This window comes from Pangasianodon hypophthalmus, chromosome 8, assembly GCF_027358585.1.
Source record: "Pangasianodon hypophthalmus isolate fPanHyp1 chromosome 8, fPanHyp1.pri, whole genome shotgun sequence".
NCBI lineage: Eukaryota > Metazoa > Chordata > Actinopteri > Siluriformes > Pangasiidae > Pangasianodon > Pangasianodon hypophthalmus.
Genome location: NC_069717.1, coordinates 29,924,847 through 29,951,652, shown reverse-complemented (window position 1 = coordinate 29,951,652; position 26,806 = coordinate 29,924,847). Strand labels below are relative to the sequence as shown.

At 43.4% G+C, this 26,806-nt stretch overlaps 2 protein-coding genes across 2 annotated transcripts; one reads left to right on the top strand and one right to left on the bottom strand.

The window, feature by feature from the left end:
- Positions 1-61: 61 nt before the first annotated feature.
- LOC113545992 (class II histocompatibility antigen, B-L beta chain) lies at positions 62-10,043 on the top strand. The gene is made up of 6 exons (XM_026945673.3): positions 62-187; positions 4,005-4,268; positions 4,417-4,698; positions 4,913-5,026; positions 9,358-9,396; positions 9,494-10,043. Exons 1-6 carry the CDS (start codon positions 127-129, stop codon positions 9,535-9,537), a joined length of 804 nt encoding a protein of 267 aa, XP_026801474.1. The 5' UTR covers positions 62-126; the 3' UTR covers positions 9,538-10,043.
- Positions 10,044-15,552: 5,509 nt separating this feature from the next.
- On the bottom strand, positions 15,553-25,623 carry orai1a (ORAI calcium release-activated calcium modulator 1a). Its single transcript, XM_026945775.3, has 2 exons — positions 25,239-25,623; positions 15,553-19,818 (listed from the first exon to the last, which is right to left on the bottom strand). Exons 1-2 carry the CDS (start codon positions 25,350-25,352, stop codon positions 19,228-19,230), a joined length of 705 nt encoding a protein of 234 aa, XP_026801576.2. The 5' UTR covers positions 25,353-25,623; the 3' UTR covers positions 15,553-19,227.
- Between the last annotated feature and the right edge of the window lie 1,183 nt (positions 25,624-26,806).

Genomic DNA, 26,806 nt, shown 5'->3' with positions numbered 1-26,806 from the left:
GAGTTTGAAATGGGATTCCACTTGGCAACATGTGACTGGAGAAAATAAAGTGTGTGATTCATTATCTGGAGTCGCAGTGTTGTTTTTCCTCATTCAGGTGTGTGTGTGTGTGTTTAACGAGACACAATGCGGCTGTGCGCTCTGTCTTTTCTCTGCATGCTGCTGGGTTTATTTATAGTTAAATCAGGTAAGCAGTGAGAATAAATCTATCAGAAATTCAGTAAACTCTGAACATAACTGACATTTATTAATAATCTGTGTTTTTTAATTTAGCATACATTCTTTTTTCAGTAGTGCTCAGTACAGATGTGTTTGTGATCAGAATCAGAATTTTCACTCAGCAGTCATTTACACAGTGAAAATAAATAAGATCAGAATAATGAAGAAAGTGAAATAGATGATCAGTAACTGTGTTAAAGATTAAAAAATAAATCGTGCGAACAGAACAGATTGTAATTAGAGCATGTGAAACTTGTGACCTTGTCTCACATGGTGACATTTTAATATTTCCTGTTATATTCAGAAATTTACATTTCTATTTCACCCCTCCTGACTGCCAGGGGTGGAGACCTTCTTGCATATATACACATTCTGAGACCACACTTCTAAATCTGAGTCATGAGCTTAGTGGTCTCCACTACCTCGCACATATGGGTCAGAATGGTGGCGTTCTGTAAATCTCATAAAAAAAACACAAAGTGAGGTCTCTCCTCAGCTTCTCTCAGCAGCACCTTACTGGGAGTTAACTGTAAGTTGCCAACTGTGGCTCAAATCTTGTGGAGCAAACCAACTGCCTCAAAGGACCCTCAGGAAATTCTGAGCCAAATTCTCGCTGGGATCTTCTATATTAGGGTTCCCAAAGTGTCACAGCCACCTGCTGGTGCATGCAGATATTCTGTGACTTTGTACAGCGCTAATCACCATGTGGTAGCCCACAGAATAACGTTCCTTGTGGCGAATTGAGGGAATTGCTTGTGTGAGCAATGTATGTGGCCAGTGGAGGCTGAAGATGGGCATCAGCTCTGTTTTCCATGTCTTGGCACTGATCATCTCTAAGAAGAGTTCATTAGATCAGAAATTACATGAGCAGAATATGCAATAATGCCAATTTTGGAGTCTATATCAAAACAGATGGAGGATCTTCATGTTAAAACAATAGTTTAATCAGAAGGGAATACTTCTCATCAGAAGGGAACGAGAATGCAATATTTTGTTGTTTGTTTGTTGTTTGATGGCCAGAGAGCAAGTCTGGGTGGCATACTGGCCGTTGATGCCCACATTGCTGCCTTGGTGGTGTCACCGGAAGAGGCGCTGCATGCAAATGTCTGGCTAGTCTGGCAGACATCTCATCATGGATGGCAGCTCATCAGCTGAAACTTAATCCCAGCAAAACTGAACTGCTGTTCATCCCAGGTGATTCATCCCCATGTCAGGATCTTGTGATCTCCCTGGACAATTCTCTGATCTCACCTTCAGTTACTGCATGTAACATTGGAGTAACCATGGACAATCAACTGTCCTTCTCCTCTCACATTGCTAATCTGACACACTCATGTCAATTTCTCCTTTATAACATCAGATGGATTCGTCCATTTCTATCCACACAGGCCACACAGGTGCTTGTTCAGTCCCTTGTCATTTCGAGACTGGACTACTGCAACTCTTGGCAGGTCTGCCTCTGAGCTCCATTCATCCTCTGCAATTGATCCAGAATGCAGCTGCACGACTGGTGTTTAACCTTCCTAAGTTCTCCCACACCACCCCATTGCTATGCTCCCTCCACTGGCTTCCTGTAGCTGCCCGCATTAGATTTAAAACACTGATGCTCGCCTACAAAGCCAAAAACCGACCAGCACCCACTTATCTCAAAGCACTTATCACACCTTGCACGGCACCACACTCCCTCCGATCCTCTAGCACTGCTCGACTGGTCCCACCATCTGTCAGGGTACAAGGAAGATCTGCATCAAGACTCTTCTCTGTTCTGGAGCCTAGGTGGTGGAATGAACTTTCCCTAGATGTCCGAACAGCTGAGTCACTGGCAGCCTTCAAATGATGTCTAAAGACCTTCCTCTTCCTGAAGCACTTAAATTAGTTCTTAAAAAATGTGTTGTCTGTTTGCTTCTCTTACTATATTACCTCCTCAACAGAGTTTTTAGACTGATGGTATTCTTAGTCTCTATTTACTGATAGAGACTTCAAAGCGCTTTTGTAAGTCGCTCTGGATAAGGGCATCTGACAAATACCATAAACATAAATGTAAATGCTGCTCGCTCTGGAATGGTTGTTCCAGTCTACAACAGTGGCTCTCTCCATTATGTGGCTGATTGAAACCACACCTCTGGCAGTAGAATACTTAGGCCAAATAGACAGGCAGCTCACAGCCGATGTAATCATTTGATGGTGCCAGCTATGGTTGGCTCAGTTGAAACGTCCGAAAGCATGCAAGGCAACTCTATAAAGTTTAATGAGGATAGTACAATGTTCAGAGTCTAGAGAAATACAGCAGTGATTTGAGTGGAGGCAAGGCTCCTCTATTTTATGGCAACCCAGCTCTTAAGTAGCTCAGACATGTGGGTCTTCTCAGTCCTAAACAGACATTAAATGGACAAAACCATATTTGTGGTCTTTTAACAAATGTGCAAGTGATCGTTCAAATGTGTTCAGGTTTACAGAAAGTGGCCCCCATTTCTAAATAATCCCACAGAGCTTGCCCATGATGGGCAGGGTCTGCTGGTGGGACACTTCACAACCGAAAACATAGCTCACTGGGCAGCAACCACCTTGGACCAGTGGGCTCTGTTGACAAGGTCCCAGGGATACAGGCTTTAATTCTGCCTGTGGCCCCCCAAAGTTTTCAGAGCTCATAGCCTCATCGATCACAGACCCAAACAAAGTCAATGCTCTGTCCTAGGAGATGCATTGCCACCTTCACAAAGATGCAATAGAGAAACTAGACCCTGCTGTGCAAAACAGGGGTTTCTATTCACTCAGCCTTCAGTGGGAGACATAGGCTACAGCCAGCACTGCAGAAAACTCAAAAGCCCCTAGTACACCTTGTATGCACTCAAGTGGAAAATGTTCTGTGAGGGGTGTGCACTTCATCAGACAGATCCAGATCCCTGCTCAGTGCCAGAGGTTTAACTTTCCTGCAGGAACTTTTAGAAAAGGTGAGATCTCCAGCTATTGCTACATGTGGCAGCACTAGAGATGGTGTCTCACTGGCTGCATATAAGCTGGATATGAGCTTTGTGAAGAGAACATAACCTCGCCTTGGCGTGTAATTCACATGTTACACTCCAACTTGGGACCACACACTTGGGACCTCCCTTTCGCAGCCCATACAGTATGTTGAATTGGAATGGTTTTCTTTGAAAACTGTACTCCTATTGGCAATTACTTCAACAAAATGAGTACATGAACTGCATACTTTGGCAATAAGTACACTTTGTATGTGCTGGTGGCCAAATGATTCAGGAGTAATCCTGTGGCAGAGTTCTGGCCTACAGTCTTGTTGACTGCTTTTGTGAACCATTTGGTTGACCTAGCACCTTCCCGTTAAGTTTCCTTCAGCAATGAGACATTCAATCAGCTGTTTGTACAGTATGTTACAGTGAAGGGACACTGGGTGCTTCCCTAGCCAGCTCTTTGATAAGCTAGCTCATTGGGTGGTAGTCGTTGTCAACAAGTCTGAGCATTAAGCCCGTTGGCATAACTTGTCACTTCATGAGAAGCATTTCCTTCTCATGTGCAGTAGTCAGAGGCATGCCACTCCGGGAGATCTGTGCTGCTGGTACACCAGCATTGCCATGTACCTTTTCCCAGCTTTAATTTGTTTCTTTCTTTTTTACTTACTTACTTACTTACCTTTCTTTCTTTCTTTCTTTCTTTCTGTTGTCTAGACATACATTCCTGTAGTGTGTATGGTGCTCTACTCTCTGTGTTTTTTACTCATGGTTATTTATATTCTGATTTTAATGTTTAAATATGTTATCTTCCCCCAGTAAATGGTTACTATGGACAAAGGCACTTCCAGTGCTACTACACTCGTGATCTGAACACCATCGAATTCATTCACTCTTGGTACTTCAACAAGTTTGAATACCTGAGGTACAACAGCACGACAGATAAATACACTGGATACACGGATTATGGAGTGATACAGGCAGCTGCATTGAATCAAGACCCCAAAAACAGTCTCTACTCTACTGTGTACACATTCTGCAAAGATCGCAGTGATAAATACGCTACAAACATACTGAAGAGAGGTAGAGACATTTCTGAGAGTTAGAGAAAAATACACACTCTTATTCTAATAAGGTTTACATACGGTTACATTTTTTCTATTTTAAATAAACTAACACAGTATAGACTTTGGAGTTACTTGTATTGTTTGTTGTTTATTTTGTTTCTCAGTGAAGCCCGAGGTCACAGTGAGGTCACTGAGATCTGCGTCTGACAATCTCCCAGCCGTGTTAATGTGCACTGTGTACGATTATCACCCAAAAGGAGTCAAAGTGTCATGGCTGAGAGACGGCAAGGTTGTGAATGAAGGTGTTTCCTCCACAGATGAGCTTTCAGATGGAGACTGGTACTATCAGATCCACACTTATCTAGAGTACGTACCGAGACCTGGAGAGAACATCTCCTGCATGGTGGAGCACGAGAGCTTAACACAACCACACATACACACCTGGGGTGAGAACCTGCCTTCTGTTCTGCTATTCTTTACTATCAGGAGTCCAGTGTGTTCTAGAGACAGATTCATATTAATATTGATGTTTGAATGAAACGCATGGCAAGGTTTGAATAAATGAAATGAGCAATATGGAAACAAGAGATTATTTATTACAAGGATTTAAAAACCACCTAACCAGTGTTCTGTTTTTTGCATTTCTTGTTGCTTTGACAGAGCCTCCACTTCCTGTGGCTGAGAGGAACAAGCTGATTATAGGCATTTTTCTCCTGGTGCTGGGAATCTTTTTGGCTGTCGCTGGATTTCTTTATTACATGCTGAGAGCCAAAGGTCAGTACAGAGAGAATAACTCGAGTGTTTTAGTAGTTCTGCACGATAAAATGGACATGACACAGGGATGTCCTGCAGGGATGCAGAGAGTATGGCAGAGAGATGCAGCATATCGTTCCCTTCGGGGAACCATGGTTACATGCATAACCTAGAGACGTTCCCCTTCAGGAACTCGAGCTGCGTTGAAACGCTTTGGGAACGAAAATGCCCACTGCGCCATGCACCATGCCCACTGCTCCCTTTCTGGTGTGTATCTGGTGAGCACATCAAGACGAGAGAACTTGGGACCCTGGGGTAGATGCCAGGTCCAAATTGTAGAAACGGACAAATGAGTGCGGAGAGGACCAGCCTGCTGTAGCACAAATGTCCTGAAGGGCCATGCCCACTGACAAGGCCTTGGAGGCCGCCATACCCCTTGGCCTCAGCCTCCGGGTGCCACGGAGGAAAAGTGTAATGAACGGGTGTCTCCCCAATGACTGACCACCTAGAAGGGTGTGGTAAGCAGCTATGGCCGAAACGTAAACCTTCAGAATGGAGGGAGATAACCCTGCGGAGAAGCGCTCCTGCAGAAACTCCAGAACTGTACCAACTGGGCAGTTGACTGGGTCTTGCATTTGCTGTCTGCACCAAGAAATGAGAAGTTTCCACTTCAAGGCGTACAGTTTCCTCGTGGCGGGAGCTCTGGACTGGAGTATGGTCTCAACAACCTCAGTTGAGAGACCAGATGCTAGGAGCTGTGCCCCCTCAGGGGCCACGCCCACAGCTTCCATAACTCCGGGCAGGGGTGAAAGATGGTGCCTCCCGCCTGAGAGAGGAGGGACAAAAGGTCAGAGAACCATACTCGGGCCAGCCAGAATGGGGCTACTAGCAGAAGACGGACCCCGTACCGGCGTACTCTCTCCAGAACTCCTGGGAGCAGAGCGATCAGGGGAAAAGCATACAGACAAAGCCTCGGCCATGTCTGCACCATGGCATCCAGCCCAAACAGAGCTGGATGCGTGAGGGAGAAACAGAGCGGACAGTGTGTCGTTTCCTTTGACACAAATAGATCCACTTCCGCCTGGCCGAACTCCCTCCAGAGGAGCTCCACCACCTCGGGGTGAAGCCTCCACACCTCAGGCCTCAGCCCCTGTCTCGATGGATGTCTGCAGTTTACGTGAGATGATGGCCTGCAGCCACGTGAGATGATGGCCTTCCCACAGATCCTGGGCAGAGCGGCCACTCATGACCGCTCCCCAGCTCGTGAGGGAGGTGTCTGTCGTTAGCGTTACAAGATGACAAGCACCGGGCCTTATGACAGGAACCAAGGTTTCTTCCACATGTCTAAGGCACGTAAGCATCACAGCGTGACCTTGATCACGCAAAGCGGGTTCCCCCCTCTGGGAAAACCCCTTGGCCCTGAGCCACAACTGCAAGGGTCTCATGTACAGCAGGCCAAAAGGTATCACGTTGGACGCAGCTGCCATCAGACCCAACAGTCTCTGAAACTGTTTGACAGTGAGTGACTGGCCTTCTCTCACTCTCCTCACGGCTGTGAGAATCGCTTCAATATGAGCAGGAGACAACTGCGCCTGCATCGTTGTCAAATCCCACACCAAGCCCAGATAAGTGGTCCTCTGTAGGTGGAGAAAGCACACTTTTCTTGGCATTTAGTCGTAACCCCAGCTCTTTCATATGGGCGAGAACAACATCTCGATCCCGAGCTGCCATCTGCTCTGACTGAGCTAGAATCAACCAATCGTCGATGTAATTCAGTATGCAGATGCCCTGGAGTCACAACGGAGCCAGGGCAGCATCCACACACTTGGCGAAAGTGCGGGGTGAAAGTGACAGGCCGAACGGAAGAACCCGATACTGGTATGCTTCACCCCCAAAAGCAAACCTAAGGAACATCCTGTGTTGAGGAAGGATGGATACGTGGAAGTATGCTTCCTTGAGATCTATCATAACAAACCAGTCCTCGGACCTGATCTGAGACATGATCTGTTTGACAGTAAGCATCATGAACTGAAACCGTTTGATAGCGCAGTTCAGTAGATGCAGATCCATGATGGACGCACCCCCCCATCCTTCTTTGGAACGATGAAGTAGCGGCTGTAGAGCCCGGATTCGCTATCGAGAGGAGGAACACATTCTTTGGCCTCCTTCCTCAAGAGAGTGTCTACTTCTTGTTCCAATACCAGAGCCTGCTCGGGGCCCACTAGTGTAGGAATGTCCCCGCTGAAGCGAGGCGGACGAGAACCAAACTGAACTCTGTAACCTCCTTCTACAGTCTGCAGGACCCATCGTGAGACATTTGGCAGAAGTTTCCACGCTGCCAGAAAGTCTACTAAGGGAAGCAGCCTCTCGAGACTGGCCTCTGGTGCAGCTAGAGGAGCCACTTCGGTGCCCTGAAGCAGATGACCGGCAGGGAACAACCGACCTGACTGCTGTAGCGCCCTCACTTGAGAGAACGAGCTTTCCTGTGCCGTACCGTTGCCGGGCGGCGGTTGGGAATTTCACTCGTTGGAGCCCACTGAGCCCTGAAGCACTGGGGGTGGCAGGGGTGTCAGCTGGCCTAAGGATGCCAGCCCCTCGGGACTGGCATCTGCTAGAGACTTTAATTCGGTGTCCTGAAGCAGATGACTGGCAGGAAGCGACTGATTTATCCATTCTACCACCCTCACTTGAGGGAACGAGCTTTCCCGCGCTGTACCGTTGCCAGGCGGCAGCTGGGAAATTAGCCCGTTGGAGCTCGCTGAGCCCTGAAGCACCGAAGGTGGCAGGGGTGTCAGTGTAGCTCCCTGAGGGCACTGAGGAGGATCGGGCACCATATAGTGAGGTGTGTACCTCTCCTCCCAGGGCCCTGATGGTGGCGTCAGGGCCGCTTGGCCGAGGTCCTCTTGAACAGGATAACGGACCGCAGATCCGCTACCTGTTTCAAAGACCCTGACCAAGACTGAGACCGAGACTGCGCCGCCGAAGAGGCCAGAAGGCGATAGCAGGGCATCCAGCAGGAAGAATCTGTCCTTGTCTTGAAGCTCGGACAGATTCAACCACGGGTGCCGCTCCGTGGCCATCATCGCTGCCATTGAACAGCCAATGGCTCTGGTCGTTTCTTTGGTTGCCCGGAGCAACAGATCTGTGGCCCGACGTAGTTCAGCGACCACGTCGGATTCCCCTTCCTCCCTTTCGTCCAGGTCCTTTAGCAGGTCGGGCTTGTACGCCTGCAACACCGCCATGGTGTGCAGACACGCACCGGCCTGACTTGCTTCCGTATAAGCTTTCCCAACCAGGCTGGATGTCAGTCTTACTGGCCTGGTGGGAAGCTTTGGGGCCTTCAGGGACGATGCTGAAGATGGGGAGAGACAGCTTGCGAGCGTCTGCTCCACCGCTGGCATCGCCCCGTATCCGTTCTCATTCAGCCTTGTGATGTTTGAATAGTTCGAAACTGTAGGGCTGAAGAGTCGGAATGAATACGGTTTCTCCCACGATCTCGACACCTCGGCGTGAAGATTGGGAAAAACGGAAGGCCCCGTTGTGAAGGTTGTGATCTAGCTCCTAGGAAGCGCTCGTCCGGCTTGCTTTTGGGATGAGCGTCCTGCTTCTTGGCTGGCCAATCGATATTGAGATTGGTTACAGCACGAGTCACAACCTCCATGAGCTCCTCATACGTGAGGGACTGTGGTAGCGAGTCCACAGTCTCCTCTGTGTCGACGCTCATCACGTCAACCTGCTGGGAGGAAGGCAGGTGAAACGCCTGGCTCTCTCTCCGGGGGCAGAAACCGCGGGGCGGGCTTCCGATCCCTGAGAGGGAGCCGTGGATCTAGCGGGTGAGGACCGAGATAAGGACAAGCCCATCTCGGATCCTCCGCTAAATCCACTTGCGATCCCCACAATAACAGTTTCCGCTGTGCCTCGGCAACAGCGGGACCGGACCCAGCAGGATCGCGAACCTGGCCGCTTTCATCAAAGACGGCCAGGTGGGAGCGGAGTACACGGAGCGGAAGAAACTCACAATCGTGACAGCTAGCCCCCTCGAGAGCTAACCATGCATGCTCCACTCCCAAACAAATCGTGTGTATCCCCACCCGAGAGATCGCTGAAGAGCAAAAGCTAACATCTGCATTTGCCGGGTGCGCCTTTATGCTTCCTAGTTGCTCATGTCACCCCGATCGTGACGTCACGCTTCTCCATTGGACTGATTTCACACGTGCTTCAGAACGTGGTCTCGCCAGCGTGTTCCCAAAGCGTTTCGATGCAGCTCGAGTTCCTGAAGGGGAACTAATATTGCATAGTTCATGTATGTTTTTATATGTTTTTTTTTTATTTTTATATGTTTTTTCCCCAAGAATGTCCTTTGGAAAAAACGTCACAGTCTATATCTTTAGGTAAGACAAAGATCATACACACAAAAGCATCTGTAATGTTTAAGCTAATCCTCATCTCTCCAGCATACTGACGTAACATCTGCGTTTGTCTTTGCAGAACGCACTGTTTCAGAGACGAGTTCAGAAGCTTCAAATCCATAACTGCAATGGTGGTTGTTATTATTATTATTTTTTAATTCTCAAATTGTTAACTAGCAACGCTTTCAATGTCTCCAGTGACGTTCATCCAAACTCTAATGCAAATAATAAAATCAGAGAACAGGGGTTAGCATGTTTGCCTCGCACCTCTGGGGTTGGGGTTCGAATCCTGCCTATGCACGGAGTTTGCATGTTCTCCCCATGCTTTGGGGGTTTCCTCGGGGTACTGTGGTTTCCTCCCCCAAGTCCAAAGACACGTGTTGTAGGCTGATTGGCTGAATTTCCAAATTGTCTGTGGAGTGTGTGTTTGTGCCGTGTGATTGTGGCATCCTGGATGTAAACCAGAGAACAATAACAGAAATAAAAGTATGAATAATGTAAGAATAAAATGTTAAATAATTACTGTGTATCCTCTCTGATTCTGATCATGTATTTCATCACATTTGCTTATAATATACTAATGCTAATTATATCTGTCACATTATAAGAAAAATCTTTTGATTAATGAATTAAAAAATGATTTTCTTTGCAAAATGAAAAATCTAAAAGTTTGATTTTCTTTTAAGTAAATCTCTTCATATTGGGGGAGAATTAAAGCTGTTTCTGAAAGATTTTGTCATGTCATGAACTGCATTTCCCATCAGCCCCAGCACATCACATGACTCTGTCACTTGACTATCTGATCACTCACACCTGTTCTGTGTTAGTCCTTTTGATTCTTGCCTTGGCTTAGTTTTGTTTGGATTTTTTTGAAAACCAGCCTGTACTTGCATCTCCCTCCTGAACCTGACAGGTTTATCTAGAGCATCTGATTCACACCAACTCCAATTACAAAACACACTTTTACAGTTACAGTGGATATAAAAAGTCTACACACCCCTGTTAAAATGCCAGGCTTCTGTGATGTAAAAAAAAAGAGACCAAGATAAATCATTTCAGAAATTTTCCCACCTTTAATGTGACCTATAACCTCAACTGAAAAACAAACTGAAATCTTTTAGGTTGGGCAAGTAAAAATAAAAAACTAAAATAATGTGGTTGCATAAGTGTGCACACCCTTAAACTAATACATTGTTGAAGCACCTTTTGATTTTATTACAGCACTCAGTCTTGTATGAGTCTATCAGCATGGCACATCTTCACTTGGCGATATTCGCCCACTCTTCATTGCAGAAACGCTCCAAATCTGTCAGATTGCGAGAGCATCTCCTGTGCACGGGCCTCTTCAGATCACCCCACAGATTTTCAGTCGGATTCAGGTCTGGGTTCTGGTTTAGGCCATTCCAAAACTTTAATCTTCTTCTGGTGAAGCCATTGTTTTGTTGATTTGGATGTATGCTTTGGGTCATTGTCATGCTGAAAGATGAAGTTCTTCTTCATCTTCAGCTTTCTAGCAGAAGCCTGAAGGTTTTGTGCCAATATTGACTGGTATTTGGAACTGTTCATAATTTCCTCCACCTTGACTAAGGCCCCAGTTCCAGCTGAAGAAAAACAGCCCCAAAGCATGATGCTGCCACCACCATGCTTCACCGTGGGTATGATGTTCTTCTGGTGATGTGCAGTGTTCTTTTTGTGCCAAACATACCTTTTGGAATTAAAAGCCAAAAAGTTCAACCTTGGTTTCATCAGACCATAACACATTTTCCCACGTGCTTTTGGGAGACTTCAAATGTGTTTTTGCAAAATTTAGCCGGGCTTGGATGTTTTTCTTTGTAAGAAAAGGCTTCCGTCTTGCCACCCTACCCCATAGCCCAGACATATGAAGAATACGGGAGATTGTTGTCACATGTACTACACAGCCAGTACTTGCCAGAAATTCCTGCAGCTCCTTTAATGTTGCTCTTAGCAGCCTCCCTGACCAGTTTTCTTCTCGTCTTTTCATCAATTTTGGAGGGATGTCCAGTTCTTGGTAATGTCGCTGTTGCGCCACATTTTTTCCACTTGATGATGATGGTCTTCACTGTGTTCCATGGTATATCTAATGCCTTGGAAATTCTTTTGTACCCTTCTCCTGACTGATACCTTTTAATAATCAGGTCCCTCTGATCCTGAGGAAGCTCTCTGTGGACCATGGCTTTTGCTAAAGCCTACTAGAAAAGCTGAACTTTAATTGGGGTTAATCAGAGGCACTTTAAATGATGGCAGGTGTGTACTGACTCCTATTTAACGAGTTTGAATGTGATTGCGTAATTCTGAACACAGCCACATCCCCAGTTATAAGAGGGTGTGCACACTTATGCAACCACATTATTTTATTTTTTTATTTTTACTCGCTCCCCCTAAAAGATTTCAGTTTGTTTTTCAGTTGAGTTGTACAGGTTATAGGTCACATTAAAGGTGGAAAAAGTTCTGAAATGATTTATCTTGGTCTCATTTTTTTACATCACCAGTAACCTGACATTTTAACAGGGGTGTGTAGACTTTTTATATCCACTGTATATACAGTAATTAGATGTATGTAGAGTTTTTGGATCTTTTACTGATTTTAAAGTTAAGTGTAGGATGCAGATCTGCAAATCTGTGGTGCATTTTGCAGCTAGTGTTCAGCTCGAGAGATCAGCACCCCAGCGCATGGGTCCGAAGCTGTGGTCTGGTGCTTCACTTTAACCAAACCATGGCGTGGTCCACATCAGGAGTGGAAGCTCTCCACTTTCAGTGTTGCACACTGAGTGGTGTGATTGGTTCCTCTTGTCATGTGACTTCTTCTTTCTACTTCTGCAATGCAGCTGTGAATGTTATGATTACTGATCCAGTATATAAGAGCAGACTTTCATACGACTGGAGCGCTGTAATTATCGCAAGTGCACTGAGAACAAGGTGAAAAACACACATCTGTGAGAACGGCTCCTTGTATTGCAGCTCGATCACATGCTGTGCATCCAGGAAGTACTAGTCTGAGCTGCTTAAGTGTTCTTACCAAAGGAAAATAATAAACAATAAGCAGATGAACCTAGCCACAGTTTGGTAGAGATTTGGTAGAGATGATACTGAGCCTCGCCCCAAAACAAGCCCAGAGGCTGTCCAGGGTGAGGACTCAGGTATTCAGGCCAAGTGTAAAACCACCATAATTAACACATTTTAACTTCCTTGTTCTTTAAGACTGACGAACTATTCAAACTTCTCATATGACTGGAATGTTATGGGATGGTTCAGTGTGGACCCAGTCGCAGAGTGAAAACCCTGCTTGCTTAGAAATAAATGCGCAAACAGGGTAGGCTGGTGTAATAAAGGTTAAGGGAAGGGTTTGGGCGCTGCTGCCCTCTGCTAGCTGCCGGCGGTGTAGCGCGGTTTCTTCCATGGAGTCAGTGAACGTCAGTGAAACACACACAGAATTACACGATCAGTGTTTCAGCACAGTCTCAGCACTTCATCTGGAACACAGTGACACTTGAGCTGCTTGCATTTTGAGGCTTGGCGTGCTGGAAACAGATCTGGTGAAAATCTGATATCAGATATCAACATCAGTGATCTGATCTTAGCCTCGGACTGTTAATCTGATCCTGTGAAGAGAATGCTCTGATCGTCACGGTCCGAGTTTATAGTCATGAGATACAGGGGAATATTCAGCAAACAGCGTGTCAGAAAAGCAGAAACCGATGCGAATATGTTCAGCAAATGTGTCCATCCTCATATGTTAAGCAAAAATCAATAAAATCATGCTACAGTGGCTGAGATAAAGCGCTGAGCGTAAGGCTGAATATATAGAGCGTATGTAACAAACACGTAATAAATATAAAATTAAGTGCATGCAGTTTTACTCTCCTTGGTCCCTGACTTTTTGGATACGCTGTACAGAAGATCTTTTAATGAAAACACTGTACAGGATAGTTGCGTTTCAGTTATTTGGTTATTATTAGTTTATTTTAGGTTCAGATGACAATGTACTGCAATTTTACTCACTAAAGGTTTAAGGTTTTTTCAGGAAGCAAGATTTATTGGTTAGCTACTGGTATCTGCGTTTAGTTGGACCTTAGCCTGGACTTCATGTCTGATTACTGGATCCTGTATTAAAATGTAATCATTTGATTGTTTAGGAACTGAGCAGGAACTGAGCAGGAACAGAGCAGGAACTGAGCAGGAACAGAGCAGGAACTGAACAGGAACTCAGCAGGAACTGAACAGGCTTATCGTCTCTTCTTGAGGGAAGTCATTCTTCTTGATCGTAATGAAACTTATTTAATGAAACGAGAGAGATTGCTCTGTTTTAGAACAGAACCGGTTTATGTGAATGTTGTAGAACTAGACTACCTTTTTTGTTAAGTGTGATAGCCAGTAAATACCTAATAAGCAGGTATATATGATCATGGGTCCTGCAAATTCTCACCTGGTCCAGACTTCTGAACTGCATTTATTAACTGTATTTTAACTGTCCATGTATTTTTATAACCATTAGCTGATTTGTGGTTTATGATTTTTCCCTACAGTGATAGCTTATGAGAGAAAACATTTATTAGATCAAAGGCAGCGTTAGAGAAACTGAGAGCTCAGTAAAAACGAAGAAGCGCAGAATGATGAAGAAAGTTAAATACATGATCAGTTTTTAAAGTGTAAAATAGAGTGTGAATAAAACAGACTGTAATTTCAGCATAGGAAGAAAAAACCTTCACATGATGAAAGCTCAATATTTACTGCTATATGAAGATGTGATTACTGTAATTTCTGTTTCACCCTCCGAACCACCAGGGGCAGTATTTCAACATCTGGATACCTTTTTGAGTGTGTGTGCACACATGGTGAGATTTTTTTAACATAAATGGTGGCCATATTAAAAAAAACCTCCATCAGTAATGGCCTCCAGTCATCCTTCTTCCCGTGTCACACACACGTTGAGTTTGTTCTAAGCTATCTGTGTGTGCTTCGTGCTAGCTTTGTATTACCTTTGTGTTAGCTTCTGTTGGCTGCGAGTTAGCTTAGCGGCACTTACCTCTCCAACAGCTGAGGGAGCTATACGTTGGCGAGGACGGGCCTCTTGGGCTTCACAGCACAGGAGAAGGCTGTAGAGTGTGTTGGAGCGGGTCACCTGGTAAATCCACACTTCTAATGCTGAGCTGTGAGGTTGGTGTTCTCAAGATCTCCTCTCAGTGCATCTCTCAGTGGAGAATCACCGGTTTTTATCTCTGCGAGTTTCCAGCCGACGCTCCGATCACTCGAAGCTGCCAGACTTCATCGATGGAGCTTCAGGAAGTTCAAAGCTGAAAATCTAATTTATTTCTATGAGAACGGAGTGGCGTCACTGGAGAAGGAGCTGCATGCAGACGCATAGAAGACAAAGATTTGTTAAGTATTGGAACATTGGAATGGTCGCTCCAGTGGACCCTCCATTATAAAGTTCCTCTCTCTCTCTCTCTCTCTCTCTCTCTGCCAGAGGTGTATCTACAGGGCAGGTAATTGCTTGGGACCCTGCACTCTGAGAGGCCCCTGAGGGCTGATCATTTAAATAATCTTAAAATAAAGCGCAGCAACATCTCAGGGGGTAGGAGCACTATCTCATCTGAAGACTCGTTTATGCTCCTGCGCCACCTCTTCACACTCGAGTCACGTGAGCTTTAACTCCTGAAAATGAAGAGGACGTACTGCACTTATCTGTTAGCCAAGAAGTGCAGGAGAAAGCAAGAAGAAGAGGAAAAGAGGAAACTGGACAGCGGTAAGTGATGGAGATAATGACGACTGAATGAAGGATCATTAAAGACGAATAAACCCACATCCACCTCGTAATGCAGTAGCGTACGGCCGTGTCGGGATGACGGGGGTCTTACTGCGTGCTGGTTATGACCTGGTTCTGTAACTTGCTGTGAGCAGGGTAGTGTGTGATTGTCTTTTTTTATGTTTATTTATTAAGTGTAATTAGGGAAAAATAAAGCTGTTATAATCAACAACATTAACTCAACATACCCTTTAACTCAGATCATTCATTAATAAACAAATGAATGTGTGATTTATGGAGAAACTTTCAGTGGAGGTTAGATCAGGACGCCCTCTAGTGGACAGTTTCTGTATCTGGCCAATCAGAGACCACAATTTCTGACTTTTAGTTTATTTCATTTTGTTTCTTACATTTCTACACAAGTCCAACTTGTAATAAAAACATCCAAAAAATGTAAGAAAAAATCAAAAAAATTCTAAAAGCAGTCCGACAGCATCCCATCATCGTTTATTCATCACAGAGACTCTGGTGTGATTATTAGAATAAAAGTTTGATAAAATATACACACATTAGATATAATATTGTCATATAGAAACATTTAAAACATGAAAACATAACAAAAATGAAATATGAAAGGCATGAAAAGGCGTGTCCCGTCTTTATAACCCGCTTCATCTGAAGCTTTTTATTCATTCATTTGTGTAAAGTTAGAATAAAGGCTCTGAAAGAATCTGTAAAAATGATACGAGCTGAAAATTAAGAACCTTTTGGATTTTTTTCCTGAAGAAAATAAAGCAGTGACAGTAAACACACGCTCGTTAAATATATTCACATAAACACTGTAGAAGCCTCATAAACCTCACGTTCTGACGCTATACACGTCGTTAACGCGCACGTAGCGAGAGGGAGCGAGTAAAACACTTCAGGGCTTTAACGTGGGATTCAAACATCGTGGGTTAAAAGCAGAAAAACTCTTTGTCTGTAAAGAACTAGCAGCTTAGCAAGCTAAGCTAGTTAACATTCGCACTCGCTGATGAATAATTTTATATAATTTTGTGAAAATGATCCTGTAACACAGTGACGCTGCTTTAAATAAACTGCAGAAATCCACTTCCTGTTCTCTGAGAGACTTTAAATCCAAATTCACTTTTAAAATAAATAAATAAACAACTCTCTGACTTTATTCTGCTAGCGAGTTAGCATGATCTAAAAAAAAAAACAAAACGTATCAAACCAAAAATAAAACAAAAATCTGACGTCACTGCTAACAGCGGTATAATAACGCCATGAACTCGCAAAGACTTCTGGGTAATTTGTGCTCCTGAAGTCTGCAGTGATGTCAACTCGAGTCGATTTAATACGAAGCTAATAAAGTAATAAAACATCACCCGAAATGTCCAAAGGCACTAGAACAAGTGCACTAAAACAAAAGTGCTAAAACAAGGGCACTAAAACAAGTACACTAAAACAAGGGCACTAAAACAAGTACACTAAAACAAGGGCACTAAAACAAGTGCACTAAAACAAAAGTGGTAAAACAAGGGCACTAAAACAAGGGCACTAAAACAAGTACACTAAAACAAGGGCACTAAAACAAGTGCACTAAAACAAAGGCAGTAAAACAATGGCACTAGAACAAGGGCACTAGAACAACGGCACTAAAACAAGGGCACTAAAACAAGGGCAACAGAACAAGCTCACTAAAAGAAGTGCACTAAAAGAAGTGCACTAAACCAGGGCTGGAACACAGGGCTTCAGAAGGCGCAGGTTCTTGTTATAAACATGGCCGAGGTTTAATAAGAGTGTAAACGATTAAATAATTCACTTTATAAACTTTAATCTCTGATTGTTTTTATTCCAGAAATTTATTTATTTTTAAATATATTTATTTTTAATTACAACGTTTTCGTAAACACACGTCTAAACGCAACATGCAGAAATTATCTTTAATTACAAGAAAAAATACTAAAGTGAGCTTGTTAGCTCCGCCCACTCTCATACATATTCATGAATGAAACTCGGATGTCAGTAATCCCGCGGCTTTGATGCGTCTCTAATTTCACACCACGTAAAACCTTTATTTATTATATTATTATTAAAAAATTATTATAGATTTATTCATCTTTAGCTTCTAATAATCTTATAATAATCTGCACTAATCCCACTTCATATTTATTTATTAAAAAGTTTCTCATAATCTGTCAAAATATTCATTAACTTTACATTCAGATCCTGATAAATATAATAAAATATATTTAAATATAAACTCATCATTAGCGAATATTAATCAGAAATAATACACAATAATAATAATAATAAAAACGCTCGTGTGTGTGTGTGTGTGTGTGTGTGTGAGAGAGAGCGTGTGTGTGTGTGTGTGTGTGTGTGTGTGAGAGTGTGTGTGTGTGTGTGTGTGTGTGTGTGTGTGAGTTTGTGTGTGTGTGTGTGTGTGTGTGTGTGTGTGTGTGTGAGAGAGAGAGAGCGTGCGTGTGTGTGTGTGTGTGTGTGAGAGTGTGTGTGTGTGTGTGTGTGTGTGTGTGAGAGAGAGCGTGTGTGTGTGTGTGTGTGTGTGTGAGAGTGTGTGTGTGTGTGTGTGTGTGTGTGTGAGTTTGTGTGTGTGTGTGTGTGTGTGTGTGTGTGTGTGTGAGAGTTTGTGTGTGTATGAGTGCGTGTGTATATGTGTGTTTATATGATTAATAAAAATCGCTTATTTTAAATTAATCGTAAATCACATTCTATAAAATTGCAGTTAAGGTTAAAGTTCATGAACAGAATGAAATTATTATAAAAGTTTAAATTAACACTGTTTCATTAAACACTGTGTTTTAGTTTCTTTATCATTTTACTGTTTATTTCATCCACGTCGCTTTTTACCGTAATCATCTTGAACTCGTTAGCATCACCGGCTAATTTAGCGGCTAGTTTCGGTTTTTAGCGATAAAACTCGGACCCATTAGTAGCAGCACTGTGGCAAAAAAACTAAATAAAATAAAATATATAAAAATAAGGCACAAAAAAGCAAATGCAATGTTTTTATAAAAACCCTGTGGTTACTTTTGGTTAGCGCATTAGCATGAATTTCAAAAATATTCAAACAGATAATTAGCATGATTAGCAAGTTTTTGCTTAGCAGATTCGCATGAGTTTTTTTATTTTATTGGATTGCTAATTAGCATGAATGCGTAAAAATCTTTCGGATAGCTAATTAGTTTTTAAAAAATGCTTTTGGGTATCTGATATATATATATATATATATATATATATATATATATATATATATATATATATATGATTAAAATTTTGACGATAGCTGATTAGCATGAATTTGGGCGCATCTCTGGATGCCATGATGTATCGAAACTTCACTTTACGCGCACACTTATCTTTAAGAAAGTTTTAAGAAAAACAGCAGACATAAAAAGTGGATGTCTGACGTCTCCATTTAACGACTGAGCTAATTCTTCTCTTCCGGCGTAGCGTTAACGAGCTCATTAGCGATTAGTGACTCGCATTATATAAAGCATTTTCAGCAACATCGACCAAATTTACACAACTTTAATCAGCAAAACTCTGATTTGGCCTCCTGTACATCAACGTTCATTTCCTTTACCTCAGCAAGAACATGATACCAGAATGATAATGCTAGCTAGCATCTAGGGCTAAAGTTAGCTATCCATCATCCATGGCAACAGTTACTGTGATACTGCGACTATAACATAGTTTGGACAATAGCATTACACTTGGATGTAAAAATCTAGCCTCACTATTGCTAGCTACATAACTTTACCTAAACAAAGTAATTACAGATAGCTAACTTGATGATGATGATGATGTAAGCTAGCTCCTACTTTATAGAGCCCCGCCCACTTCTGAAACCAAAACTTTAACAGAAAAATGTCACAAGGAAGAAGAAGAAGAAGAGAGTCGATTCTTTTAGCGTAACGAGTCTCTATAAAAACTTGGCATCGTTTATAAAAACATTAACGTGACATTTGCTTGGCTGACACTAGCGCTATGCTAATTCGCGATCCCGTTGCCATGGTGAGAGTTCAGGGGAAGAGCGCAGGAGCGTTTTGGAGGTTGGGCGCCTCCGCTCGATTGTCGAGTTGGTTCTGAAGCCTGGTGATGTTGGAAAGCTCCTCGAGTTCCTGAAACTGCCGGTCGGTTTTGTGGCTGACGAGCGAGCGGTAAAAATGGACGGCGAAGATGATGAAGACGAGGCCGCAGGGGACGATGATGCAGGTGGAGGCGTAGGCGGCGGCCTCCCCGGCGCTGATCCCGGTGGAGTTAGCGGCTGGCGTGTTGGTCTCTCCGTTCTTGGATGTCTGCACCATTTTCTGCGGGAGGAACTTGACCCAGCAGAGCAGCAGGACCTCGGCGAGGAACAGGAAGGTGCCGATGACGGTGGAGAAGGCCCAGGCGAGCTCCACGTGGCGGTGCATGCGCTCGTGAGGAGACTCCTTCACCGAGTTCAGGTTGTGCACGTTACTCACGGCCTCGATGTTGGGCAGGATGCAGGTGCTGATCATCAGAGCGAAGAGGTGGACCGCAACCAACACGGTGGTGCAGGCGCTGAACGCGATCAGGAGGAGGGGCGGGTACTCGTAATCCCGCTCCAACTGCACCTCCACCATCGCCACCTGGACACAACAACACCACGGCAACGTGAATAAACTCAACAACATGGTAATTATCCAATCAGCCAATCACGTGGCAGCAGCACAATGTATAAACTCATGCAGATGCAGGTCAAGAGCTTCAGTTAATGTTCACATCAAACATCAGAATGAAGAAAAAGTGTGATCTCTGTGACTTTAATTGTCATGGCATGATTGTTGGTTCCAGAAGGCCTGGTTTGAGTTTTTCAGAACCTGCTGATCTCCTGGAATTTTCACACACAACAGTCTCTAGAGTTTACACAGAATGGTGCGAAAAACAAAAAACATCCTGTGAGTAAAAGTTCTGTTGGTGGAAACATCTCGTTGTTGAGAGAGGGTCAGAGAAAAATGGCCAGATTGCGTCAAGCTGCCAGGAAGAATATAGTAACTCAAATAATCACTCTTTACAAACATGGTGAGCAGAAAAGCATCTCAACATGCACAACACATCGAACCTTGAGGTGGATGAGCTACAAGAGCAGAAGACCACATCAGGTTCCTCTCCTGTCAGCCAGGAACAGGAATCTGAGGCTCTCATGGGCACAGACTCACCCACACTGTTTTGTGCGTTCTGAGATGCTTTTCTGCTCACCACAGTTGTAAAGAGTGACTGAGTTACTGTATGTGGCTGATTGGCTGATTAGATAACTGCATGAAGTGTTCCTAATAATGTGGACAGTGAGAGTAAATAAACACAAAAGTGATGTAAACACCACAGTAACATAAATAAACAACAACATGACATTACAGAAACATTCCGGTGAGGAGGCTGTATGACACAATCTGATATAAAATGTCTTTTTATAAGAATTTTAAAAAATCCAAAAATAATAAAATAAAAAATGTCTTATTTGCATTAGTTTTTTCCATAATCCAGCGTGACTCTACAGTAACTGGGTCACTCGTGACGAGGGTTTGTTTCTTCATTGGGTAGAGGAAGTTAAACCCACAGAGAGACGGCCAGCTTCCTGTCTCCGGCCTTAAAACTGCACTGAGAGGAAACACCCCACACACACTGATACACACACACACACACACACACACACACACACACACACACACTGATACACACACACACACACACACAGATACACACCCACACTTATACACTCAGATACACACACACACTTATATATATATAAACCACTGACAGGTGACATGAATATCACTGATTATCTCATTACAGTGGTGGGATTTATCAGGCAGCAAGTGAACAGTCAGTTCTTGAAGTTGATGTGTTGGAAGCAGGAAAAATGGGCAAGTGTAAGGATCTGAGTGACTCTGACAAGAGCCAGATTGTGATGGCTAGACGACTGGGTCAGAGCATCTCCAGAGCAGCAGGCCTTGTGGGGTGTTCCCGGTGTGCAGTGGTTAGAACCTACCAAAAGTGGTCCAAAGAAGAACAACCGGTGACCCAGCGACAGGATCATGGGCTCCCAAGGCTCACTGATGCACGTGGGGAGTGAAGGTCCGTCTGCTCCGATCCCACAGAAGATCTACTGTAGCACAAACTGCTGAAACGTTAAAGCTGCTCTGATAGAAAGGAGTCAGAACACACAGTGCAGTGCAGCTTGCTGCGTATGGAGCTGCGTAGCTGCAGAGCGGTCAGAGAGCCCATGCTGACCCTGTCCACCACCCAAAGCTCCTACAATGGGCACATGAGCATCAGAACTGGACCATGGAGCAATGGAAGAAGGTGGCCTGGTCTGATGAAGCACATTTTCTTTTACATCATGTGGACGGCCGGGTGCGTGTGTGTGTGTGTGTGTGTGTGTCGCTTACCTGGGGAAGAGATGGCACCAGGATGCACTATGGGAAGAAGGCGAGCTGGTGGAGGCAGTGTGATGGTCTGGGCAATGTTCTGCTGGGAAACCTCGGGTCCTGGCCTTCATGTGGATGTTACTTTGACACGTACCACCTACCTAAACATTGCTGCAGACCGAGTTACACCCCTTCATGGCAACTGTGTTCCCTAATGTCAGTGGCCTCTTTCAGCAGGATGATGCTCCCTGACACACTGCAGAAACTGTTCAGGAACGGTTTAAGGAACATGACAAAGAGTTCAAGGTGTTGACTTGGCCTCCAAATTCCCCAGATCTCAATCGAGCATCTGTGCTGGACAAACAAGACCAATCCATGGAGGCCCCACCTCACAACTTACAGGACTTAAAGGATCTGCTGCTAACGTCTTGGTGCCAGTATGTGTTTTTCTGACAACTGAAGTGTTTGTATGTGTATGTATATATATATATATATATATATATATATGTGTGTGTGTGCATGTGTGAGTTTGTGTATGTGTGCATTTATGTGTATATATATATATATATATATATATATGTATGTATATATGTGTGTGTTTCTGAGAACTGAAGTGTGTGTGTATATATATACATATGTGTATATACATTTCTGTATAAATGTGTGTGTATGTTTTTGTATATATATATGTGTGTGTGTGCATGTGTGAGTTTCTGTATGTGCGCGTTTTTGTGTATATATGTGTGTGTGTGTGTATTTCTGTATATGTGTGTGTGTGTGTGTGTGTGTGTGTGTGTGTGTGTGTGAGATGTGGAAGAGGTCCATATAAGGTGCTGTGTATATAGAGACATCGGGAATGATTCCGCTGCTCACACACTCTCACATGGACGTGAGGACGACAGCTCCGAGGCGTGAGTTCTGAAAGTGCCATAACATCAGCATATACACACACACACACACACACACACACACACATACACACATATACACACACATACACACTCACACACACACACACTCACACATACACACAGCCAAGTTTCCCCCCAGCACTTTGCTCAGTGTTAAACGGTTGAGCGAGAATCACATTAAACACTCTCTCCTCCCTTTCTCTCTCTCTCTATCCCTTTCTCTCTCTCTCTATCCCTTTCTCTCTCTCATGCTCTCTCTCCTCCCTTTCTCTCTCTCCCTCTCTCTATCCCTTTCTCTCTTTCTCTCTCTCCCTTTCTCTCTCTATCCTCTCTCTCTCTCTCTCTCTCCCTCTCTCTATCCCTTTCTCTCTTTCTCTCTCTCCCTTTCTCTCTCTATCCCTCTCTCTCTCTCTCTCTATCCCTTTCTCTCTCTATCCTTTCTCTCTCTCTCTCTCTCCCTCTCTCTATCCCTTTCTCTCTTTCTCTCTCTCCCTTTCTCTCTCTATCCTTTCTCTCTCTCTCTCTCTGTCCCTTTCTCTCTCTATCCTTTCTCTCTCTCTCTCTCTCTCTATCCCTCTCTCTCTCTCTATCATCAGATAAAGTCTAATACAGAATAATCAGATTACTCAGCTCATGTACACTGTTAATCTGATGTCTCTCTGCTTCTGTGCAGAAACACCACGACTCTGTGCAGGTTTGTTGTATTTTGTATTATAGCAGTGTCTCTATTTTCATTAAAGTATTGGCACCCTGCCTATGTCTGGGTGCAGTGTAAGGAAAGAAGCGTAGTTTCCACAGAAGCAGGAGGTTTCAGATGAAAGTCACTTATCAGTTGGATGAGTTGGCGAAGTGTCACCTCCTACGGCGTCCTGTTCCTCTCTCTCTGTGTGTGTGTGTGTGTGTGTGTGTGTGAGAGAGTTAATGATGCAGACTGTACTGACTGCACTCCTGTCAGAGCTGCTGTTATAGAAAACTAATCAACACCTTCTGACCAATCACAATCCAGAATTCAGCAGCAGTGTGGTTTATAATAGTATATTATACTATATTATTGTTCTCAGATCCACAAGTTTTAAGATTTCATCAGAACAGGAGCATGATGTTGTTCTACAGTTAAATCTATGAGTGAAGGAGTGAAATCTGAGCAGGTGAATAAACAGACATGTTAATTAAGAGAGAATAAACTACGATATGTCCAACGATAATGTCCAGGACTGTATGGAAGTCTTGTTAGGGCAAGATGTTAGGAATGAACACGTACACACACACCCACACACACACACACACACACACACACACAACAGAAATATGTGTAATAAGTAGATAAATAAATATTTTACCAAATATGAAATTTGTATTAAACACACACACACACACACACACACACACACACACACACACACACTGACGCATGAACACACCACACTATTCAACTGTCTAAAAATGTAAAAAATAATGAGTATCATTAAGTATCATACAACAATATTAAAAAAATTGAAAACATAATAAATGTCTCCTGTCTCTTCACCTGAGAAAGACTTAAACTCCCCATGAAACGTCTCACGAGCCCTGATTTGATTCCGATTTGATTTTGACGTATTTCCTTTTGAAACAGGAAGTCAGACTGACAGCGTGTTGAAATGCTGGACTGATTTACTCGATAGCCAACAGCGTTCAAGATACGCCATGCCACGCCCCCGCCCTAGAGTATCTTAGCACGCTAGCTGAATACGTTGAACGGTGAAGAGTTAATAACGCAAGGGTTTTTTCAGCTATGGAGGATTTCCCACTCACTCCTGTCCACTTTAACCAGGACGACTTTAATCCCAGGCGACAAGACGCCACGTGTGTTTGAGTCGAGGTCGAGCGTCAGCGTTGCCGACAGTGACGGAGAGCCGCGGGGTCGTCAGCGGAAGACATGACGTGTCTGAGTGGGAGGTAAAATGATATCACTGACTCTTACAGATGGAGACGGGAATAAAAACGAAATTCTCCATCAGTCTAATGAGCCACGTTCCGACATTGAACAGCTCCGAGTCGGAAAAAACACGCTTCTGAAAAGTCACATGACCACCAACTCACACAAACCCCGCCCTTTTCCACGTGAATAAACTCCACCCATTTATTCTCAGGTGGAGAAAGGAATAGTGCGCATGAAGACGAATCTCATTTACTGCTAATGAGCCACTACTGTAGACCAAGACACGCCCCCAGGGGCGGGGCATACACACTGTACGGAGCCTTTAATTGGACAACGACAACACTAGTACAGGATGAGTCATCAAAACATTGGATTGTGACAAACTATAAAATTAAAATCCTCTGAAACTATTTTGCACTTTTTTCTGGATATAATGTTGGTGGAACAGGAACATGAATTACTTTCAATAATAATAATAATAATAATAATAACAATAATAATAATAATAATAATAATAATAATAATAATAGAGTTAAAGAAGGAAAAGCACTTGTTATTTTCAGTCTCTCGCTGTCACTTAATTATGTTAGAAACTCAAAAGTTTACTTTATTCCCCCAAAAATATCAGTAATAAGACAGACAGACAGAAAGAAAGGAAGAAAGAGAAAGAAAGAAGGAAAGCCAGGCTGATCAGGCAGAGCATAATGAAGGGGTTAGTGAAGCATGAGCAGAGCTGTTGTGCTGCTCAGGCTGGAGCTTCTCCTGTGGCAGAAGGTTGCTGAGGTGTTATGGAGAAGTGTGAAGCTCACCATGGCGAAGCCGGAGAGCAGAGCTGAGGTCCTGCTGGTGGCCTTCAGCTTCGCTCGGCTCAGATACAGCTTTCTCCATGACAGAGCCTGCAGAGAGTGCTCGTTTAAACTCATTCTCCAGCCAGCTTCCGCTTCTTACAAACTTCTTACTCCGACTCAGAGTTTCCCCTTTAACCGAGAATCGCAGTTAAATCGTCGATGTCGGGGCATAACAGAGAGTCTCTCTCTCTTTCTCTCTCTCTTTCTCTCTCTGGAAAACTAACTGACAGTTGTTTCCTTGCTTTAGACACCGCGCCGTGCTGTCAGGTCAAAAACTACAAACCGGACCACCCACAATGCACCGCGCTGCCGTGATGTCCGCGATGTGGAATTATGGGTAATGTAGTCCAGCGCTGTTTTGACAGTCAGTTCTAGCGATCTGCGCCTTCTGTTTTCTTGTTCTGCACGTTACTGTGTTTTTTCCTATGTGTGTGTGTGTGTGTGTGTGTGTGTGTGTGTGTGTGTGTGTGTGTGTGTGTGTGTGTGTGAGACAGACAGTGTCCAAACCGGCTCCTTTATTTCTATTCAAACACGCCTTTATTATGCATAATGTCATTAACTCTTTAAAGTACTAGTGAACTTCTACCTCTATTCTATATATACTTCTGTTTTATTCTATACTTCTATACTATTCTATACTTCTGTTTTATTCTATACTTCTGTACTATTCTTTACTTCTGTACTATTCTATAGTTCTGTACTATTCTATAGTTCTGTATTACTCTATACTTCTGTACTATTCTATACTTCTATACTATTCTATACTTCTGTTTTATTCTATACTTGTTTTATTCTATACTTCTGTACTATTCTATACTTCTATACTATTCTATACTTCTGTTTTATTCTATACTTCTATACTATTCTATACTTCTGTTTTATTCTATACTTGTTTTATTCTATACTTCTGTACTATTCTATACTTCTATACTATTCTATACTTCTGTTTTATTCTATAGTTCTGTGTATGGACAGATGTCAGCTGAATTAGAACGGTCTGTACTCAGTACTCTGACCCGCCCTCTTTATATAAATGATTTTATTATAATTTATCAGCACTTCTCTAGTCAGAATTTAAAAAGGAGAGATTTTAACATGAGAAACTATCAGTCTGTGTTTAATGTTTTTAAGCTGAAGGCAGATTTCATTATTTTAATATAAACATACAGCAGCTGAAGGTTCTACTTGGAACCTGTTAATGAAGATGTGCATATGTTTAACAGTTTGTCAGATGTTTGTGTGTTTGCTGTATGGATGTGTAGTTAATGTTTGAAACAGAAAAGTTTTCTGGTTAATTGGTTATTTCTTGTTTTATTCTCACACAGAGAGCAGTAGGGGGCGCCATGACAACTCGCCTGTGCAGTCCAGTAGCTTTCACTGAGGTTCTCTGTGAGCTTCTAGCTAATTTTTATTTTTTAAGAGCGTACAGTAGTTCATAAGAGCTGTAACTTACTATGGATCTGTATCAGGGTTACCCTAGCAACCAGCTGGAACACCATAGCAACTACATAGCTACACGCTAGCAACCA

Excerpts from the sequence above, each read along its gene's own strand:
- orai1a (XM_026945775.3), bottom strand. The coding sequence starts at position 25,352 with ATGAGTTTAAACGAGCACTCTCTGCAGGCTCTGTCATGGAGAAAGCTG. Across the intron at positions 19,819-25,238 it reads TGCTCTCCGGCTTCGCCATG|GTGGCGATGGTGGAGGTGCA; the intron begins GTGAGCTTCACA and ends TGTTGTGTCCAG.
- LOC113545992 (XM_026945673.3), top strand. The coding sequence starts at position 127 with ATGCGGCTGTGCGCTCTGTCTTTTCTCTGCATGCTGCTGGGTTTATTT. Across the intron at positions 188-4,004 it reads TTTATTTATAGTTAAATCAG|TAAATGGTTACTATGGACAA; the intron begins GTAAGCAGTGAG and ends ATCTTCCCCCAG. Across the intron at positions 4,699-4,912 it reads ACCACACATACACACCTGGG|AGCCTCCACTTCCTGTGGCT; the intron begins GTGAGAACCTGC and ends TTGCTTTGACAG.